We start from the raw sequence: 14,430 nt of genomic DNA, 5'->3' as shown, positions 1-14,430 counted from the left end.
GCACAGGCAGCAGAGCTGGTCCTCCCCACACAACCCATACCTGAGATCAGTATAGTGGCAGTCAAGGACAGTATAGTGTCAAACTAGGGTGGGGGGAGGCATAGCCCACCCCAGCACCCCCTAGATCTGGCCATGCTACTGAGCACTAATGTGAAGGGCAGGACCGTCTACACTGTGGGGTAAGAGGTTGGGAAAGGCTGGTGTTTGTAGTATCTGTGTCCAGTGTCCAGTCAGACTGCTGGCTGCCTTCCCCAGTCCATCTGTAGTAGCAGGAATGTCTCAGGGATCAGTCCTCGTCCTGGGAAGGATGGTGAATGGAGAAGGCTGGATCCCCCATCCTAGGACAGTCTCTGCAATGCACAGAGCGCACAGTAGCAGCCTGCACCCTCTACCGGCCAACAGGCAGAACAACGCCGCGTGCACATTGAAGGGGGCGCTGGGGATGCCTCCTTGAACGGAACAGCGGCATTAGCTGTCAGTCAGTGAACTGTTTTCCCGCATGCGCAGTGTGCCTTGGCAGGACAGTTCTGCTGTCATAATGGCCAGCATTAGTATGGGACTATGCATGAAGAAGAGGCTGTAGCATTGAAGCAGCTTTCCTTTTTTAGCCCTTATGGATGCTATGAACACCAGGACCCCCCGCTGTATTTATACATCAAGACCCTTTGTGTTGTTTTGCTGCCAAGTAGCAGGACACTGACCCTGCAGCATGCTGACCCAGCAGCAGTCACAGCGCACTGAGATCCCAGCTGCAGATTCAACGGGTGAGTGCTCAATGACAGATGCCATGTCTAGCTGGTAGGTGCCCCCACCTGGCACTGCACGGGTTAAGTGTGGAGGACAGGAGGTAGGTAGGTGTCATTGGCAGAGGGGTGACATCAGCAGCACCCTTTCCTTGCTGCTCTACAGAATGGAGCTGTCATGACAGAAGTTGGTGTAGAATTTCCCATTTCGATGGGGAAACAAGGCAGGATGAAAGCTTGTTGGCAATGGGCGTCTACAGCTCCTGGATGTGGATCTGAGATACATTTCTTCTATTTGACACTTCACATCCATCCACTGTACAGATGACATCAAATGTGTATGGGTTCACTTCTGTATCTCCAGCATCTGCACAGTATGTCCTGGCAATAAAGTCGCAAAATACATTGGAGTGGATGTACTAAAATTGGAGCACACAGAATCTGGGGCAGCTTTGCATGGTAGCCAATCAGCTTCTAGGTTTTATTGTCAAAGTCTAATTGAGCAGACTGAAGTTGGAAGCTGATTGGTTACTATGCATGGCTACATCAGATTCTGTGTGTTCCAGTTTTAGTAAATCCCCTCCATTGTGTATAGAAGCATTGTTACTATATCTGTCTGTCAATACTTTGATGGGTAATGATTACTGATGATATTACCTACATTAAAAACAAATGTATTTATTGACATGATATGTGTTAGGCAGTGAGCTTTATGTTAAGCGGTGATCTTTTGACATACTGTAATTACATTCCACATAAAAGAAATATAATATGTTGTATTTTATAACAGATCAGTGTTAAAAAATGTGTAGTGTTTGCTGGGATGTGATATAAAATGCTCGTTGTCTATGTTTTTGTCGCAGCTCAGGCTGTTAGTAGGAAGGCACAGTGTCTGATCCAGTCCAAGCTGCCAACTGCGGTTCAGGTTCTTCTAAACATGTATAAACTGTCAGCCTGTAGGGGTAGGGCCCTCTTCTCTGGTGTCATCATATCTGGTTTTTCCTGGAGTTTGTAACTCACACTTCTTATTTCATATACAGTGCTAATATATTTTGGCCCTTTATAAATTCAATTCTACTATTGATAATATGAAGGGGTATATACAATTATATTTTCAGAGAAAAGTGTAAAAAAAAAAAAAGTGACAGCAATAACGCAATAATTTACCATTAAATGTCCATGTTAGTAAAACTCATATAAAACAAACTTTGTAACATTGTATTTCAGAAAATGCATATAATACACTAACTTAGGGTCTCATGCACACTGAAAAATTTTAACCACTTGACCTGCAAAAATGTTACCCCCCTTCATGACCAGGACATTTTTTCTATTCTGCACTGCACTACTTTAACTGGAAATTGCTCGGTCATGCAACACATAGTTACACAGTAACTATGTAACTATGTGTTGCATGAACGAGCAATTTCCACTGTACCCAAATTAAATTTATATCATTTTATTTCACAAAAATAGAGCCTTCTTTTGGTGTTATTTAATCACCACTCGGCTTTTCTTAGGTTCTGTTATAAGCGTTTGCAAACAAATAATCTTTCTTCATAAATTGAAGGCCAAAATGTGCTCTGCTACATTTCTTTAGTAAAAATAATCCAAATCAGTGTATGTTATTTAGTCTGTGTGAAAATAAAAGAGTATACAAACTATGGTGTATATATTTGAAAAATGATCAATCCTGATGTACTGACTGCCTAACTCATTTCTTGAGGCCCTAAAATGCCAGGACAGTACAAATACCCCCCAAATGACCTTTTTAGAAAGGACAGTGCAAGGTATTTTGTAAGCAGCTTGGTGATTTTTTTAAAGTTGTAATTTAATTTTTTGGAAAATTAAGAAATTAAATACATTTTTTTCCACAAATTATTTTTTACATATGTTCACTAGAGCAGTACAGCATCATCATATGACTGGCATGGCGGTGATCAGGGATACTGACTGGTGACAGCATATAATAATATTGTTTTATTCAATTTTCTTTACATTATGTTAAACTTTTTTTACTATTTTTTACACTGTTGTCAGAGTTAATTGCTACTATAGTGATACTGTACTACTCTGGAAGGGGGGGGGGGGGGGGGAATCAGGGATTTTTATTTACACTGTTATTGCGTAAAACACTAATGATCACTGATATAGGCAAAGGTTTTAACTGTCATGAATGGCTTTCATTCATGCCAGCTTGCTTACTATTGTGAATAACCAACAACAAAAATAATCTCCTGGACATAAGTGCAATAGCCCTGTAGGGTATAAATAGTATTCCACTTTGCATATTTGCATATGGATAATTCCTTAAAGCCTTGCTGCCCCCTAGGACTGGGGGTGTCCTGTAGCCACTAGAAAAACAACAAACAAGAGAGGGTGCATCAGCTCAGTGCATTATCCAACAAGTTTTTAAAAACTTGTTGGATAATGCACTAGGCTGGTGCACCCTCTCTTGTTTGTTGCTTACTATTGTGATGCTGTGATTGGTTACAGTAATCATATGGTACATGGTGCCAGGTATCATGTGATAGCTGTGGGCCAATCACAGCATCACAATAGTAAGCAAACTGTCATCGATTTGCTTACATTGCTGTGATTGGTCATAGCCAGTACATGATAATCCAGCCGCTCTCAGAAGATGGCAAGTGGTTAATTGAAGCTGTGTGTTATTGTGGGAAGCTTTATTTCTTCCTGTTTAAAGTGACCCTGTAAAGTTGCATGTAAAATAAAGCCAGCTTCTAAAAGAAGATACTATATTCTTACTTTCCCATTGGCATCTGTATTAAAAGAAACAATTTGCAGTGTGTGAAGAACCCAGGCTGTAGGCCCTTTTAAGCACACTGAAGCACGCGGAGTGGCTATGTGTTAGAAATATGTAACAGTGTCCTTTACATTGCTGGTCAGCAAGTGCACATAATTATTGGCATATAATTGTTGGCAATAGCATAGTTGCCAATATTTGAAAAGATAACCCCCTAGCACTAATAACCCCTGCAAGGGTCAGGGGGAGAAAGAACCCCCAGCAAGGGTCAGGGCAAGCGATATCCCCCAGCAATGGTGTGCAATAGTTTTGAACATGCTCTAACTAAGCTGTCTCTCTCCCATGCTGCCAACAAAACTTTAATTTATCTGTTGAGCAGGAGATCCCTCCACCAGCAGGAAAAGGCAGCACCGTTGCAGGCAGTGAGCTGGAATGCATAGCATCATTCCGAGCTCTATTCCTTTTTGCTAAGACGGTGACGGTGTGGTCCAGGCCTGCTGGTGACTGTGGATGGTGATACTATAATGGTTGCAATAGCATATCTAAGCACTTCCCTGGCACCACCACTGCTAGCTGAATTTGTTGGTGAACATGAAAGGAAGCCTGACATGTAGATAACCTAACCCCTGACAAGCTTCAGTGGCTACATTGAATATTTTTATATGGTAAATTTTTTCTTTCCATCCATTTATTTATTTATTTTTATACTTTGTATCAATGTGCAACATTTTCTGTTTTCTGTTGTTATTCTGCTTTCCAGTAGGACATGTCGAACAAGCTGAGGATACAGGATAATGAATCTCTTTGGGATATTGATCCTGCTTCAAAACTGATTCATGTGATCTCTCTTCCAGGAGAACCATTTCATATGAAATTATACCAAATTCATGTGTGTGAATTAAACATTTTAATGAGAAAATCATGTTGAGGTAAAATAAAAAAGTAAATTCCAGCTATACTTTTAACCACTTGACCCCTCAGCCAGTTCTGACACTTCTCACAAATATGCAAACATGAAAATTTGTTTACTAAAACTACTTAGAACTCCCAAACATAATATATTTTTGAAAGCAGAGACCCTGGAGAATACAGTGGTGGTTGTTGCAATTTTTTATGTTGCACAATATATGTGCAGCCATTTTTAAAATGCAAATTTTCTGAAAAAAACAATTAATTTTAGTTCACACAGACATACCACAATACCAAATTTTTGCTAAAATATTAAAGATGATGTTACACCGAATAAACAGATATCTAACATTTCATGCTTTAAAATTGCGTACGTCCGTGGAATGGTACCTAAAAATTTCCATAGGTGACACTTTAAAAGATTTTACAGGTTACCATTTTAGAGTTATACAGGAGGCCTAGCACTAAAATTATTACTCTCACTCTGACGTTCGATATCTCATATATGTGGAGTGATCAGCATTTACATATGAGTGTGGGACCTACATATGTGTCCAGATTTCTGTGTGACCATGAGTGAGATAGAGTACTTTAAAACGTTTAAAACATTTATTATTTAATATATTTAAAACTTGTTTTGAACTGTTTTCTTTTTTTTTTTTAAATCGACTGTATTGCTATCAATAGATGAACAACTTCCTTTCGATAGCCTGGGCCATGATAGATTCTCTTTACTGAGAGATCTGGGGTCTAATTAGACACCAGATCTCTCCTTTTCCCTTAAAAGCATTTGATCACACTGTACAGCCACTCTTTGACAAGAAAAGCCCATCCCTGACTGAACATTCTGGTACTGGGATAATGGGTTCAGCTGCAGCCATCATCCTGATACAACCACTTCAGCTTGAGGATACAGGTACATCCTTTGGGGTTAAAGTGCTTAAAGTGAGTGTAAAGTTTTTTTTTGTTTTTTTTAAATAATAAACATTTCATATTTACCTGCTTTGTGCAACTCTTCTCCAGGTGCCACCATATGAAGCCACTTCCTATGGTGGCACATGTGTGGGCTTAATCCTGAGCTGTGGACATCTATTGACATACACATAGGTCGGCTCAGCCCTGCCCTCCTCTCCCTCCTCACTGGATTTGATTGACAGTAGCAGGAGCCAATGGCTCCTGCTGCTGCCTCCATGTCCAATGAGGAGAGAGATAACAGCTCAGCTGCTCTCGTGCACATCACTGAACATATGTAGAAGGGTTTTTACCGTAATGCAGAGAAGTCATTAAAGTAAAAATCGTAAGCCTTTATAAACACTTTAACAAAAACTACACTAGCCCACCGTCCCTGATCCTCATGAACTAACTTACAGAATACTTCCTTCCTAGGTTCTTGGTTACATCAGTAGGCAATTCCTGACCCGTTATTTGTTTTCATGTCTTCACTGCTGGCCATGACTGTACAGTAAACCCTTCTTGACTTGTGTAGAGACGTATTCCATGTGTCTCCGTGCATCTCCAGTCTCTGGAAGTGGCTCTATACAAAGTGGCTCACTGCAAGTATGGCCAGAAGTGTAGAGGATTTTCAGCCCAGAGAGAATAAATGCAGAGCAGACAGCATTTGTCCTTCTGAGTTGAAAAGGAACAGCTGACGTTTCAGGCCTCACACCCACAGTGCGTTTTTGCAGCCACTTTTAGGGGCGTCAGTCATTTTTTTCTTACTGCTTGTAAATGGCCCTCCATGTAACCCAGGCATGTCCAAAGTCCGGCCCGCGGGCCATTTACGGCCCGAGGGTCGGTTTAATACGGCCCTCCATGTCAGTGTGTCAGTGTGTCTTATGGAGCGAATATGGAGCGGCCGGTCCGGTATTTCCACCGCGGCCGTGTCAGAATACCGGGCCGGCCGCTCAGCTCTGCAGCAGGACCTTACCTGTTCCTCTATCCAGCGGCGCGCTGTCTTCCCGGCTTCTGTAGTGTGGGCGCTGGGCATGACAGCCGGGTGCCAAGTGCGCATGCGCAAGAAGCGGTGCTTTTTGTGAATGGTAAGGCGGTACCTGGGACACATGACAGATCCCAGAAGCCGCCGGACCAATCACAAAGCGCAAGTGCTTCTCGCTCATGCGCACTGGGCACCCGGCTGTCATGCCGAGCGCCATTACAGAAGCCGGGAAGACAGCGCGCGGCTGGATCCAGGAATAGGTAAGATCAAAGAACAACTGCGGAAGTAAGAGCGGGTACCTGTCAAATTCAGGTACCCGCTCCCCACCTCCCCAAAGGTCAGCAGTCATCTGTACTGTCCGCAGTCTCTGGTCATCCCTGTGCTGTCCGCAGTCTCTGGTCATCCCTGTGCTGTCCGCAGTCTCTGGTCATCCCTGTGCTGTCCGCAGTCTCCGGTCATCCCTGTGCTGTCCGCAGTCTCTGGTCATCCCTGTGCTGTCCGCAGTCTCTGGTCATCCCTGTGCTGTCCGCAGTCTCTGGTCATCCCTGTGCTGTCCGCAGTCTCTGGTCATCCCTGTGCTGTCCGCAGTCTCTGGTCATCCCTGTGCTGTCCGCAGTCTCTGGTCATCTCCTGTACTGTGTCTGCAGTCCATTAGTTCAGAATTTTTTTTTTCCTGTTTTCTGCCTCTAAAACCTAGGTGCGTCTTATGGTCAGGTGCATCTTATACGGCGAAAAATACGGTAACTTGGCATAAAATAATTTATTTGCATTTAATTGTAATGGTTCAAAGAATGTTTGGAAAAATGTTCGGCCCTCCACCATGTTCACTTCATCCAATCTGGCGCTCTTTGAAAAAAGTTTGGACACCCCTGATGTAACCCTATGTGTCCATGCACATGTAGACTTTTAGGAGCGTTTAGTGGCAGAAGCGTTTCTAGGCAGGAAAAACCCATGGCCAGTGCATCCAGGAGCAGTTAGCTAAGCGCTAGGTGCATATGGTGCTTGAGTGTTAATTAATTTTAATGAAATTAATTTTAATTATTATTCTGGCCAATTAATTGAATTAACACCCAAGCACTTGATGCTTGTAATGGCGCTTAAATGCTAGTAAAAGCATTACATATTTTTACAAGTGTCAGGCGTTTTTTTTTTGCAAAAATGTTGTTGCCAGGAGGGAGGCTTCTAGGAGAGTTTTTTTAATATCTTGTGTATGAGTCCTTAGTGTACATTTGTTCAGGAGGGCAGACCATAAAATTGCAAGGCTAGCTTATGTTGCAGCCTGTCAAATGTAAAACGCTCAGTGAAAAAAAAAACCTGAAGCTGAGAAGCAGGTGTGTAGACTATGGATTTTGTTTTCTATAGCTTCTCATTTTTTCTATAGCTTTCAGTTTGCATTTTTTATTTGCAAGGGGGGGGGGCTGCATCGTAATTGGACTCTGCATTTTACCATTTTCCTTGACCCATCAGCTAAAGGTACAGCTGCCGTTTTTTTCACAAAAAGTTTCATTAGGAGAACATAAGCAGTACATACATAAAATGTAGCCAGAACTTAAACAGTGTAAGACAAGGATCAACCAGAAAGTATGACAGGTACAAGTTATGGTATTATTCATGAACATTAATGGATTAATGGGGCTTCACCCCTATGAAAGGGAAGGGGAGGGTGGTGGGGTGGTGTGTGGAACAAACCAGGAACGGGGGAGGAAGCATGGCTCAAGAGAAGAACACCCCGGTCAGTGGGTCGCTCAATTCCCTGGTAGAGATGTGACAGTATGGAGGGGGCTTCGGAGCTGGGAAGTAGGTATGGGAATTGGGTGGATTGGAGGGAGCCAAATCTACATTGATTCACCTGAATATGTAGTAAGGAAAACATGTGGATGTAGAGTAACATTGAGGGGATATAAGTGAGCTATTACATGATAGGGAATAAGAAAGTGGATTATAGAGAAAAAAAGGGGGGGGGGGCAGCTGCACTTTAACAACTTCCCTACTGCCATATTATTAAAAGAAAAGTGGAAAGGTGAACGTCTTTTTCTGGAGTGACGTTTATAAAGTGCACTTTAGAAATCGCTCTCAGGCGGCAAGTGCTTCCATTAATGGCTGTCAACTGAGATGTCATCTGACACTTGGTTCTCAGACACAGTGTACAGAGCAGATCTAAGCAGCTCTGTACCATGTAATCGCTGTTATGATCAATCACAGTCATCACAAAATATAAAGAATGTTATTTTTCACATCTAAGGGTCCACTTCTTCCTCCTACAAAGGAGAAAGGGGAAGGAGGAGGAAGAAACAAATGAAAGATCATTCATTGGTTCCAAAGCAAAATAAGCAGTGAATTCAAGGTAGGAGGGGGATTTTATTTATAACCCTCTCACCTCCCCCTCCTCTTCTGTATGTCTGATCTCCACCCTGCTTCTATATGACCTCCCACTGTACATGGCCAGTACATTATCCCCTTTATTTCCTCCTCCCTTTTTGTATGACTTGTGATGTTGCTGTATCTAGTGTACCATTACCAAGCTGCATATTTTAACACTTTTTAGACCAGCATGTTTCTTCATTCCCCAAAAATGTGGCCAAAAAAAAATCACATTGGGGTGTATGCTTTCCAAAAATGGGCTATTTTGTGGGAGTTCATACTGTTCTGGCTTTTTTATTTGCTATGATTTATAATTAAAGAGGAAAATTCCTTTTTTTAAATTTAATGATGTTTTTTCCTTCCTATGGTTAACAATAAAAAAAATCAGTAGTTGTTAAATATCATCTGCAGACAACTCTATCGGTCTCAAAATTGTTTTTTATAAAATTTATTTGGGTGCACTATTGCGTGACCGAGAATTGTCAGTCAAACTATCACAATGCCGAAAACTAAAAAAAGTTTGGTAATAGGGGTATATACAGGCTGGTACTCATGTGGTAAAACAAATCATACATCTTTGTGAGGTGACCCTACTTTGTCCTGTTTAGCTGGTAACACCATTCACTACATCATCTTCAACCACTTTGCATTTCTGTTTTTGGCACTAGTAGGGAAAAGACTAAAGTTTTTCAACAAATGACAACCAAAACATACAATTAACCTCTTGTCACCCACGTGATGCGTATGTACAGTGGCAAAGAGGGTGGGCATTAATGCCTAACTGCACATATGAATCCATGGGCAGCAAAGCTGTGAGCACACATTGCATGTTCCCAGCACAGTGATCAAGACAACTCTCGGTCCCTACTAATGGTCTGGAGTTGGCGAGACTGGTTCCTGATCATGTGACGAATGTAACAACTAATGACAGTGGTCATATGAGTAGCCAATCCTTCGGACCCCCGTGCAAACAGACCCTGTTATGGACCTTGAGTGGGAATTGTTCAGAACCAAAGAAAACCAACCACTGGCGTAATTTGACATTGGTTTTTCACTTCTGGCCTTTCTGTACATTGAATAACAAATCAAAATGCAAACAACCTTATGTTTGTTGCTGGTAGTTTTTTTTTTTTAGTTGAAGTTGAAGCATATATATTTAGGGGAAACTATAGATTGGTGGGCACAGAGATGTCTTGAATGCTTGTTATTGTGTTTCTGTCATGATTCTGATGCAGTGCTGCTGTGAGAACTGGTGTGTCTGGCTGATGTGATTAAAGGTTTTCCAAGCAGGAACAACACTCATTACGCTTTCAGGCTGCGTACCCTTCCTGCCTACTGCCATATATCATTTGTGGAAGAGCATGCAGTATGCCCTACATACTCTTCTAGAGTTCACCGCTAATACAGTCATGCTGTATTCATAAAAGCCAAATGCATTTTCTTCCTACAGGCCTTTTCAAATGCTTACATTTTAGCTTTCTTTTATTTAGCCGTAGGGATACTGCTAGTTGTGATCTTGAAATAATTCCTTTCCTTTGCTGTTTAAAGGAACAAACACCATCACTTGTATTATGTCTGCTGTTTCTGACCATCACTTGTATTGTGTCTGCAGCCTCTGGCCATCTTTTTTATCATGTCTGCAGTTTCTGACCATCACTTGTATTATGTCTACAACCTCTGACCATCTCTTTTATCATGCCTGCAGTCTCTGACCATCACTTGTATTATGTTTGCAGCCTTTGACCATCTCTTGTATCATGTCTGCAGTCTCTGACCATCTCTTGTATCATGTCTGCAGTCTCTGACCATCTCTTGTATCATGTCTGCAGTCTCTGACCATCTCTTTTATCATGTCTGCAGTTTCTGACTATCACTTGTGTTATGTCTGCAGCCTCTGGCCATCTTTTTTATCATGTCTGCAGTTTCTGACCATCACTTGTATTATGTCTGCAGCCTCTGACCATCTCTTTTATCATGCCTGCAGTCTCTGACCATCACTTGTATTATGTTTGCAGCCTTTGACCATCTCTTGTATCATGTCTGTAGTCTCTGATCATCTCTTGTATCATGTCTGCAGTCTCTGATCATCTCTTGTATCATGTCTGCAGTCTCTGACCATCTCTTTTATTATGTCTTCAGCCTCTGCCCATCTCTTGCATCATGTCTGCAGCCTCTGACCATCTCTTGTATTATGTCTTCAGTCTCTGGCCATCTCTTGTATTATGTCTGCAGCCTCTGACCATCTCTTGGATTATGTCTGCAGTCTCTGACCATCTCTTGTATCATGTCTGCAGTCTCTGCCCATCTATTGTATTATGCCCATATTCTTTGATTATATCCAATTGTATGTCTGCTGTCTCAGAATATTCACTGATTTTTAGGTGCAGCCCTTTGATGATGTCAGGGGACATACATGAGGCCCCCCATATCAAGAAACGTGACCACTGCTGGCTTGGGCTGTACATTTTGGGAAAGAAGTGCATTTGAAACAGCTGATATAGCAAAGTATGAAGGATTCACTATGTTTACATACTTAAAGAATAATTCCAGGCATTAGTATGTTATACATACTTACCTTGGTCCAGCTTGGACCATCATAGCTATGTATATACAGACCTGGCCAAGCAGCTGCACCTTTGCTTTCTAAACACAGGAGGTTGCCTGCTTGGCACAGGTGCCATTCAGAGCATGTGTTGTATCCTTTGAATGAATGCAAAGTGTTCTTCGATTGGATGAGGTAGAGAGCGTGATGTCACTAGACCTGCCTCTTTACTTCATCCAATCGGAGAACAATTTACATTCATGCAGAAAATGCAAACTGTTCTCTGAATGGTACCCGTGTTCAGTAAGCAGAGGTGCAGCTGATCGGCACAAGACCAGGAAACAAGTGGAGATCAGTGAAGTAGCAACAGCTTGACCAATACTACTATATATAACATACTGATGCTTGGAATTACTCTTTAAATACTCCCTGTACTGGCCAAAGGGGGTGTGTCCGAGGTCGCAGGTATATATCCACTTTCTTTGTACACCAGGTAATGGGCCCTTTTACAGACACAGCAGGGGTAATGAAAGCGAGGGTTGATAAGACAGAAGGAAGTAAGAAGCTGCGTACTTTATTGAGGAGGACTGCACCTGTAAGGTTTGACATACAAAAGGGAGAATGCTCCATGGTAGAGATGAGCTTGAAGGCTGGCTCACACCACAGAAACGCAGTCCAGATGTGTTCCGGATGCATTTGTGCATGCACGTTTTTTACACGTTTTGATGCAGTTTTTTCTCCTCTTGTATTCCTGGGCTTTGGTTGTTAGGAACTGGCACCCCCCAGTGTCCTAACAACTAGTGACTCATCCCTGCTGTCAGCAGCAGGGATGAGTGATCGGTTGTTAAGGAGCTGGCACCCAGTGGCTTCCTAACAATGGTGTAAAAAACAGAGCCGGCAAAAAAACAGTGTGGGGGTCTCCATCAACCCATACTAGGTCCTTTGGGTCTGGTATGGCTTTTAACGGTGAGTAAAAATGGTGTGCCCCCCAAAAACCATACCAGACCCTTATCTGAGCATGTAGCCCAGCAGGCCAGGAAAGGGGGGGGAGCATGCAACTGCCTCCACATCCTGAACCATACCAGGCCACATACATCCAACATGTGGGACACTTTGCCATTCTAGTGCATTTTGATGTGTTCTGCAATGTTCCAATGCAGTTCCATGCTGCTAAAATGCAACATGTTTAATTTTGTTGACTGGTGTGAACTAGGGCCATTGAAATACATGAAAAAACACTGTGTGTGCATTTTTGATGCAGATTAAAAACTCACTGGACTGTATGTCGTGTGAACCAGCCCTAAGTCAGGATGCTGGTGATGTCAGTGCCCTAATATGAGCACGTGTCCTTGTTTAGTCAATGTCATTAGCCAAATAACGGCATGTGTCCATATAAGGGACAGCTCCAATGGCTAACTATGGGCATGCCTCATCCACATCCCGACGCATTTTTCCATGCAGCTGATTGGAGTACAAAAAAAGCGTGACTTTGATGTTTGGATAGAGATATGTTCGGAGGGTGCACAGGTTCATCTTCATTCTATGCTTGGCTGATCCATGTGGTGCCACTGTGTCTGGACTTTGTTCCAGTAAAATTTTCTGGCCAGAGTAAGCCCGTTTCCCATTTGTTACAGGGCTAGACTAATTGTTGATGTGGACTTTGCTTCTCTTAAGTTTTTCTATGTTCAACAAAAGGACTCCACAAAGTCAGAGAAATAGAAAAGTAGTATTTCTCGTCTGATGGCCTGCATTAGCTCAGTGTAGAAATCAGTAAGTGTATTCTGCCCCTGAGTGTGGGTGGAGAGAAGGGTGAAACATCCAGTTACATGTGCTTTCTTTGTGCCCCAATGGCTGATTTATCTAGTTTTAAGTCTGCCCAGGGGTGATGAACCAACAAGATTTATCAAGGACTAACACCAACACCCAGCAAAGATCTCCCCAACTTGTGTGTTTGCATGTTCACAACATGAAGGAACCCTTCAGATGGAGTCTTCTCTTTATACACTGATGCCCCATCCATATCAGTCCAGTATACAGGTGAAACTTGAAAAATTAGAATATTGTGCAAAAGTTCATTTATTTCAGTAATGCAACTTAAAAGGTGAAATTAATATATGAGATAGACCAGGGGCGGACTGACAACTCATGGGGCCCCCGGGCAATAGGGGATCATGGGGCCCCTGTGTCCTTGCCCAAACTCAAAAAAGCCTATGAAAAAGGTACCAGGGGCATCTTATGGGGCCCCCTACTGACCCCGGGCCCTCGGGCAGTGCCCGAGTTTCCAAATGGTCAGTCCACCCCTGAGATAGACTCATTACATGCAAAGCAAGATAGTTCAAGCCGTGATTTGGCACAATTGTGATGATTTTGGCTTACAGCTCATGAAAATCCCAAATCCACAATCTCAGAAAATTAGAATATTGTGAAAAGGTGCAATATTCTCGGCTCAAAGTGTCCCACTTTAATCAGCTAATTAAGCAATAACACCTGCAAAGGGTTCCTGAGTCTTTAAATGGTCTCTCAGTCTGGTTCAGTAGGAATCACAATCTTGGGAAAGACTGCTGACCTGACAATTGTGCAGAAAACCATCATTGACACCATCCATAAGGAGGGAAAGCCTCAAAAGGTAATTGCAAAAGAAGTTGGATGTTCCCAAAGTGCTGTATCAAAGCACATTAATAGAAAGTTATGTGGAAGGGAAAAGTGTGGAAGAAAAAGGTGCACAAGCAGCAGGGATGACCGCAGCCTGGAGAGAATTGTCAGGAAAAGGCCATTCAAAAGTGTTTGGGACTTTCACAAGGAGTAGACTGAGGCTGGAGTCAGTGCATCAAGAGCCACCACACACAGACGGATCCTGGACATGGGCTTCAAATGTTGTATTCCTCTTGTCAAGCAGCTCCTGAACAACAAACAACATCAGAAGCGTCTTACTTGGGCTAAAGATAAACAGACCTGGTCCTCTTTTCTGATGAGATCAACTTTTGCTTCCCATTTGGAAACCAAGGACCCAGAGTATGGAGGAAGAATGGAGAGGCACACACTGCAAGATGCTTGAAGTCCAGTGTGAAGCTTCCACAGTCTGTGTTGATTTGGGGAGCGATGTCATCTGTTGGTGTTGGTCCACTGTGCTTCATTAAGTCCAGGGTCAGCGCAGCCCTCTACCAGGAGATTTTGG

The 14,430-nt window shown here is 42.7% G+C and overlaps 1 protein-coding gene across 1 annotated transcript in view; it reads left to right on the top strand.

Moving 5' to 3' along the window:
- Nucleotides 1-495: 495 nt before the first annotated feature.
- The window catches only part of TMEM255A (transmembrane protein 255A), an 80,733-nt gene continuing 66,798 nt past the window's right edge, over nucleotides 496-14,430 (top strand). The window contains exon 1 of the mRNA XM_089677214.1: nucleotides 496-764. Within this exon, the coding sequence (XP_089533340.1) occupies nucleotides 710-764 (55 nt within the window). The 5' untranslated portion in view covers nucleotides 496-709. The remainder of the gene's footprint in view (nucleotides 765-14,430) is intronic.

Source organism: Staurois parvus, unplaced genomic scaffold (assembly GCF_062004578.1).
Source record: "Staurois parvus isolate SC_StPar_1 unplaced genomic scaffold, SC_StPar_1.0 ptg000181l, whole genome shotgun sequence".
Taxonomy (NCBI): Eukaryota; Metazoa; Chordata; class Amphibia; order Anura; family Ranidae; genus Staurois; species Staurois parvus.
The sequence above is the reverse complement of the archived record's forward strand: the minus strand, read 5'-3'. Positions and strand labels throughout refer to the sequence as shown.